This window comes from Mesitornis unicolor, unplaced genomic scaffold (genome assembly GCF_000695765.1).
Source record: "Mesitornis unicolor isolate BGI_N332 unplaced genomic scaffold, ASM69576v1 scaffold22950, whole genome shotgun sequence".
Lineage (NCBI taxonomy): Eukaryota > Metazoa > Chordata > Aves > Mesitornithiformes > Mesitornithidae > Mesitornis > Mesitornis unicolor.
Window position 1 is genome coordinate 47,554 of NW_010157912.1, and position 7,870 is coordinate 55,423.

General features: G+C 49.1%; 1 protein-coding gene across 1 annotated transcript in view; it reads right to left on the reverse strand.

Annotated features, from left to right (window-relative positions):
* Window positions 1–765: 765 nt before the first annotated feature.
* AMZ1 (archaelysin family metallopeptidase 1) overlaps window positions 766–7,870 on the reverse strand; it is a 7,279-nt gene continuing 174 nt past the window's right edge. Inside the window, exons 1-6 of the mRNA XM_010181877.1 lie at window positions 7,723–7,870; window positions 6,908–7,075; window positions 5,934–6,062; window positions 5,428–5,591; window positions 4,397–4,573; window positions 766–1,470 (exon numbers count right to left, since the gene is read on the reverse strand). The exon at window positions 7,723–7,870 is cut by the window's right edge and continues 174 nt beyond it. Of these exons, the coding sequence (XP_010180179.1) occupies window positions 904–1,470; window positions 4,397–4,573; window positions 5,428–5,591; window positions 5,934–6,062; window positions 6,908–7,075; window positions 7,723–7,870 (1,353 nt within the window). The 3' untranslated portion in view covers window positions 766–903. The remainder of the gene's footprint in view (window positions 1,471–4,396; window positions 4,574–5,427; window positions 5,592–5,933; window positions 6,063–6,907; window positions 7,076–7,722) is intronic.

The window sequence follows — 7,870 nt, forward strand, 5'->3', positions numbered from 1 at the left end:
AGCACAGCACCCATTCCTGTTCAGCGGATGACTTGTGGAGCCGGAAAGAGGGAGAGGGCCAGGATGTTCCCTTCTCAAGGCAGAGAGAGAGGAATGCATGAGTAGTTCCCTCTTTTAAGTTAATAATCAATGAGTGTGTGAATGTTTTCAAAGATTTTTCTCTCCTGGCCAATCTACAGAGGATGTGAGTAGTTACAGCTCCAAGCCTGGCTTTGTTTGAACTGAAGCAGCTCTGGAGATCCCCTTGTGTGTCTGCCAAAAGGCAGTCATCACACTAGCACTGTGCTTTATGGCAAACGAGCTGCCAGGGATCCTTCTGCTTTACTCACTGGCCCTGTGCCTTTCATCCTGCATCTCTACCCCCTACTCATAGTGTGAGTCCGTCAGCCTCGGCTCTGCTCCCGCTGATGGGGCAGCAACTAGAGCACAGATGAACATTTGGTATGAGGGGAGAGGAAAAGGAGAAATATAATCTGTGCTTCAGACTGAAATACTGAGCAGAAAAAAGCTCTGTGTATGAGAGCGCTGCCCTGGTTTAATTTTCATCTGTTTGCTCAGATGGCCCAAGCTTCTGTGTGAACATGTTTAGTGTTGAGCATGGACCTCTTCCTGGCTGACTTCAGACCAAATAAAACATGGCAAGAAAATACAAGCGCCTGCATAGGACTTGACGTGGGTTTGGAGTCGTGCTGTCGCTTAGAGCAGCACAGGAAAAACCCTTGGAGAATAACTGATCACATCAAAAATATGTTAGCAATCTCAGAAAAAGAAACCTTTTATTCCTGTGGGGAGTTGCTGTTTCTCTCTGACAGCAACAACTTGTGGTGAGAAAGGTCAGAAGCAGGGTAGTAACGTAACCAAGGCTGTGGGAGGAAAGCTGGCCCAACCCAAGGCAGACCCAGCCTAGTTTTCTTCCCACCGCCAGCGATGAGGGGACGATTCCCCTTTGGACAGTTTTCTGGAGCTCAGTTTCCTCCGCAAGGAGGAAAATTTGTCTCCGAGAACTTTCCGTAGCCCGGTGTTGTCCCTAGCAAAGGGCAGGTCCTTCTTCATTGCAGGCAGTTGTCCTGTGAACATTTCCCACTTGGCCAGGGCATCCACGGCCTTGTCCACTTGAGCCAGCTCCTCCTCGGAGACGTTCCTCTCCAGGGCAGCGATGCACGTCTCCAGCCACAGCTCGTAGTCCTTAATGATGTCTGTGGACTTGGGCCTGGCGAACTGGGGCTGGCTGGGCGCCTCGGCCAGCGAACACGAATGCTCGTCCTGCTCCAGCTCCTGGCCAATGGAGAGGGCCTGGCTGCAGGCGTCTGGCGTCAGCGGCTCGGACAAGGAGGTGACAGCTTCAGAGTCGTTCTCGCAGCACATCCCCGAGTCTGAGCTCAGCGGAAGGATGTCCTCCGAGGCAGACAGGTCTGTGGACTCTTTCCTTGGCCACGTGGACAGCACAGTCTGTGTCCAAGCATACAGCTTCTGTGATGAGAGGAAAAAGGGGTCATTTTAGAGAATGAGAGAAAAGTCACCTTGCCCAGTGCTTGCTCAATACACCTATTCATTTTGGATGGCTCAGCTTCAGTGCTATGGTCCTCTCTGCCAGAAGATGAGTTCAGACAACTCATAGTTACCCTAGGAAGCAGAGGTTTTCTCCTGTCCCATTTTCTTGGAGTCAGCATCTGTGGCAGAGCTGCCTGCAGTCAGATGTGAACTGTATCTGCCCTGTTGTTGAAGATGGGAGGAGAGAACAGCACAGAATCACTCCCTGCTGTGTGGATGTGACCTCCACAAGAGCCAAACCAGTGCCATTAAAAGCTGTGTCATTAAAAAAGCTCCTGAGATAGCAGTGAAGCATCTCGTTTTGTCATGTTGTTAACTCCTGTGGTAGCGTGCATTTTATTCCTAAGAATAGCTCTTCCCCTCTCAAGCTGAAATGCACAAGTGGGAAGGCTGGGCTCCAGGAAAGAATTAATGAAAGGAAAATGTCTGAGACAATTTCCTTTTTAAATATTAAGCGCTACAATGGGGCATATAATGGCTTGCTTCTGGCACATTTACTCCTTATGCTTTGGAGAATGAATCGCAGTTCTCCAGTCGTCGCTGGATAAGAGGTGAACTCCTTGTCTGCCTTGCTGGGGTTTCTGTGTGTGTTTTTCAGCTTTTTCACACCCTTGTGGCCTATTTCTTCATCTTTACTTTCTGCAGCTCCCACCTGATACCTTTGCAAAGCCCCATGATTGCTTTGGGAGACACAAGGGTAACAGAGTATTAACCTGAGATGCCAGGCACTGTGCTGGGTCCATGCATGCCCAGCTCAGGGTGAGCTGTGGTTTTTGGGAAGCAGGCAGGAGATTCCCAGCCCTGCAGAGGTCCCTTCTGCAGTCCCCTGCTCCTCCCTCCCCCTGCCCTCCTCTATTGCTCTCTCTTCAGGCAAGTGACAGAAAGGATAAAGAGCTCAAATTGAGTGGGTGGGAGAACTGGGCCCCGTTTCTCATTTCAGTCTGCGCATGAAGCCTCGGGGAAGAATTTCATACAAGGATAAAATGGACTCTTTCAGCTACGTTAATCCACCCTGCCCCCTCCCTTTGGGGCAAGAAAAAATGTAAAGGGACAACTTTTCTCCTGCCTCATCCCACCTCCAATGGCCCTTCCCTCCCTCTGGGTCTGAAAACAAAGAAGGCACCAGAAGTTGCTGTAGGAGCAGGACTAAGGCAGGAGACAACAGAGCCATTTGAAAGCTGCAAAGAGAGAGCAGATACAGCCTTAAGGCCACAGGGAGGACGGAGCAAACACAGCCTCTCCGAGCAGCTCAAGCTCTGTTTTCTGCTGCAGTCTGACCGAGCTGCTATGTGCAGAACAGCCTGGGATGCTGCAGGAGCAGCAGGTGGAGATGTTGGTTGTGGTGGGGAAACACCATCAGAGTCAATTTGTTACTGGAATATGCAGCTGTGATGAAAAAAAAAAATGTTTGAGTGCAACTCAGATAAATAAATTGAGTGGCTCTTCCTCCTGCATAAGGACTGGTTTCCTGTCCCCTGTGCTCTTCTGCCCATAACCATGTCTCGGTTGCAGACTGCAGCAGCGTTACCTGCTCCTGGCGAGGAACAGCTTTGTGTCTGGCATTTCCTGTATTTATTACGGGCGTCTGGGGCTGTTGTGTGGCAGGTGGGGATCCATGTTAGTTTTCCAAAGGGAAGCGTGACTTCAGACTTGCACTTGGCCAGCCACGGCCTCTCGAAACATGCTTAGCAAATAGCTTTGCTATGTGATATTGTCTGCAAATGCTTTGTGCTCTCTTCTGTCAGGCTCCTTAACTATTTAATTCATCTCTGGCATTTATATTTCCTCTCAGTGCTATAGCAAAGCTTCTTACAGAGATTATCACAACTCTTTTATGCAGCTTGTACTATATCTAGCTGAGCTTTTCCCCGTCAAGGAAGCAGATGTGACATTTGGCAAGTTCTTCAGGTTTGTATTCACTGTTGCTGGGGGATACTGAGCCAAGTACAGTATTTACTGCAGGTGTAAAGGCAAAAATATTTCTAGAAAAGCTGAATGCAGGTGCCAGTTCTCTTCTAGAAAGCAACAGCTGGATGCTGACAGGTTGGGTATTTAAATAAAACAGAATTTATTCTGCTGGTAGGCTGGGCAGTTTAGGCACGTTTCAGACAGCAGCAGGGACCAAAGAGCCACGGAGTCAGCACCGGGTCCGACACCATCACAGACAAGTGGCAAAACCACACGAGCGTGGTTTCCCCCACGTGCTTTGCCGTGCTTCTCTGGTCCTGATTCCAACTGAATGAATCTAGAGGCATCCCCGTTCTCATTCTGCACGTATCTTGTTACAAATATAACCACAGCCTTTAAAATAAGCAGCCATGGAAAATCCTGTCTCTGAACACAGTGTGTGTCAGACAGGAATTATAACCAGAGAGGAGGTAGGGTGCTGAGTGAGAATGATGACATTATTTCTATTCCACCAGCCATTTGGCTACTGAATTCAGCTTTTTAGACAACAGAAGTAGAAAACTCTTTCTAGAGCTAAGGGTGTCTCAGCACTGTTCCTGATATTGTCTACGTGTGGTTTTAGCAGCTCTATGGGTGGGAGAGAACAGGCAAAAGATGAATCCGGGACCCTCCCACTTATTAGGGAGTAATAACTTGGGATCCTTTCTCATATCTTTACACAGATGAACTACAGCAAAACACGCACTTAACATTTCCTCCCTGTTATCAGCAGCCCCAGAAAACCATGCTGGCACAGAGAAAGAGGCACAGATGTGGGAATTGCTGTACTCACTGCCGCTCTGGCTTCAAATCTGCCTGCCCTCCCCACCTCATTTTTGGGAGTAGTCAGATGTGGTGGCACTGTTGCACTGTCCCTTGTGCTGGCTCTGTCTCTCACCCTGTAGCGCTCGACGAGCTTGAAGCCCACGACGTGCTGCAGCTTGCGCAGGCAGATGGGACACGGCTCCAGCGGCCTCAGCAGGGCTTCGTCCAGGCTCAGCGCGCCCTGCATGATGCACTGCAGCCAGCGGCAGGTCCCCAGCCCCATCAGGTGGCAGATCTCGTGACAGGTCACCTTTCAGGAAAGCAAAAACCACAGAAGCACACGGTCACTGCTGGGTCACTGCCACATCCTCTTCCTCCCTTGCTGTTCTGCTTTCCCCGCTCCCCACGATCAAATCAACTCATTGCTCAGCCCAGGCTTTTCTGAGGCAAAAGGGGAACGTGGCTCCCTTCTTCCCAGGTACCCCCAATCCATGTTTCTGTGCTGGAGGAGGAAGGGTGGGTACAGGTTTTTAGAAGCAGCTGTGGGAAGACCTTGCAGCTGACATGTGTAGAGCTGTAGGACAGTGCTGCTGTCGCTCCCTTCCCCAAGGACAGTGGGGCGTTAGGGATTTTGTTTTTAAGAGGGAAAACCAGTCCCACTGGGGTCTGAAAAGAGCAGCACAGTTCATGTGAGAAATCTGTAAGAAGCTATAGGAAATGCCAGATCTGGGTCCTTCCAGATTAGTTGGCCATCCATTAGTTAATACACAAGCCCGCTAGATTTCCTGATTAACCTCCAAATACTTCATCAGCGAATAGATCTACTGCTCATGCATTGCCTGATGAGCAAAGTACATGATCCTGGGAGCTAGGCAGGTGTTTTGACTCAAGACATGAGGTAAGTCCTGTAGCCTCACTGTACAGCTGATGCTGTGGTTTGCTCCAGTGGCAAGAGGAGTAAGAGCTGTCTATGTGGTGCACTAAAACTACGTGGTGCTCTTGAAGACTCTGTAAGTGATGTAGACTTAACTGTGATTGCCTGCATCTTCTGGGAGCAGAGTCTCAGGCCTGCTTTACTGGGCTGAGAGATGGGTTGTGCCCAACCCTGAAATAGTTAATCCTACATAGCAAGAAATATGGGGTGCAGGAGATTACTGGTCCTACCTTACAGCACTGGACCATCTCTTGGGCACTGAAAGGCAATGTCCGGTCTCTGCTTTCCTTGCTGGCTTCACATATCTGTTCCTTCTGCGTGAGGGGATTCAAGCTGCTACTGCCAGCCTGGGGGAAATCCCCAGAAAATCTGGCGAAGCTGCAGACTCCCACCTCTGTAAAGAGAAATGCGTACAAGTGAGGCATCAGCTCTCTTAGGACTGTCTCTCAGCTTAGGCAGCATGGAAAGAAAGCTGTTGTAGCACAGTCCAGTTGAACACACAGGGTGTGATGAGACACTTCCCAAAAGGTTTGTAGCACCCAGTTACCTTTATCTGGATCAGGAGCCCTGACTCCCATAATTTTAAATTGGGAAAATCAAATTCCTCTTATTAGGGAGTGAATAAAACATTAAAGATAAGACTTAGCTATCTCAGTTTCCCAGGGAAGGTTTTTTTTCTGTATAGCGCTGCCTTATTTGCACGCTGTGTTAGGAGATCACAGGACACTGATCACACCTTGTCCTGGCAGAAATTTGCTGAACGTGAAGCTCCAGGTCTCACATGGGTAAAGGTCCAGCAGAGTGAGTCCAAGGACACACAGGGCATCCATGGGCTTGTTGTTCTTCAGGAAATTCAAGATCCCATCTAGACAAACACAAGAGAGAAGTTCATTAAAACAAAGCATCCCCAGAAAGCGTGGAAGAGCCAGAATTTCTGTTAAAGGGAAGGAGGATGCGATCCAAACCACAGATAGAGCTGCTGGATTCAGTATCTCAGGTGGAGAATCACTGCTGTGCAGCCCATCCCTCAGCTATGAGCAGACCTGACTTCTAGAGTGGTGCTGAGAACAGAGTTAAAACAAACCAGAGCTAAGGACAGAGATGTAGGTGAATTCAGTACCAACCCACGGAAATAAGTGTCTGGAAGTAGCAGAATTTCCCTGTAGGCATTTCGGACCTGAGCTGGAGCAGCCACAGCACTGGTTTTATGCTGAGCACGTGCTGCCTGCGGTACCTGCAAGCAGCTTTTCCCAATGGTTGTTTGTGCAGAGTGAGTTTGGCAGCTGACAAACCCATTTCCCTGGGGAGCTGTGTGACACTTGAACCCAAATTTCCTAACATGAAAGGCCAATGAGTTCCCCCCCTGCACCACCCAGGTCTCTCATTTACTTTGGCTCTGGAAAAGAGATGGGGCAACACCAAATCTACAGTGCCTTCCCGTGGAGCTGACACAATCCCTTTGTAGAGCTGGACCTAAACATAACAGCACTGAAAAATACAGACCACAGAGGGAAATATGATAAAAGTCACTTTGTTTTCTTTTATTCCTGTTTCCAGCCTCAAAGTTCTGGGTTTTCCATGGGAACAGGATTTCTCCCTTTTCACTCCCTTCCTCCTCCCCTCCCTGCTGTGCAATGAGGGGCTATTTTGAACCTTTCCCAGGGGACTCAAGCTGATGTCTCAATGGGTTCCCCACTCCCAGGTCCTCACCTGCATGAAGCTGCACCCTGTCTGAGTCCCGGCTGTGGCGGTAGCAGCAGTGAATGGAGGAGACCGGGATGGAGGGAAGGCACTTCACACGGAGACCCAGGAAGAAAGACTCAACGCAGCTCTGGAGAGAGTCCAGCAGCGAGAGCCCAGCAGGCCCCTCGATTAAGTCTAAGAAGAGAAGCTCTGTTATCAGTTCCTTAAAGCCAGAGTGAGCCATAGTGTCTGATGGGGTCTTGTGGGGCTGGCCACAGCGACTGGGGAAGGCTGGTTCATTCAGAAGTTAATTGCTTACTCTGGGATGTGGCAGGGATCTCTAGATGGTTATACAGATACAGAGGAGAGGGAGCTTTTTCTGAGAGGTGGCTCAAGGCGTTAGCACTCTCTCATTCGCAGAGCAGATGTGCCAGAAAGGTTGTCTCCTACTTAAGCTGTGCAGAAAGATTAATGTGGGAACGGGTGGTTGCTTTTACTGAACTGTCAGAGATGAAGCTCCAGACATGCTGGTTTATCCAGGATTATTTTACATATAGATAGATATGTATTATTTTACATATAGATAGATATGTATGTATGCATGCACGTATATATTTATAGCAAGTCTCAAGCAGGGACACAAATGTCATTTACAGGGGAGATCTACTGATGGTTGTTATCATGGCTTGTGACTCTGGACTAGAGGCACATCAGAACCTGTGGTATTTTCCTTATCTTTGCTATGGCAATTGCATTTTGCAGGTTAGTCCTTAGAAGAGGACTGCACCACCCACCTCCCTCCCATATCTTTCCAGGCAGCTCAGTGAAGATACCAACATTACCTATAGGTTGCAGGTAAATGTGCTTTCTGTAGAAGTTCTGCTTCCTCCTCAGCATGGCGTGATAGAACGTCTCAAAGTCCTCAGGGGCATCGGGGTGGCTGAGGAGCCAGTCAAACGCTGTCCGGATGAGCAGCGTGCAGAAGAGCGT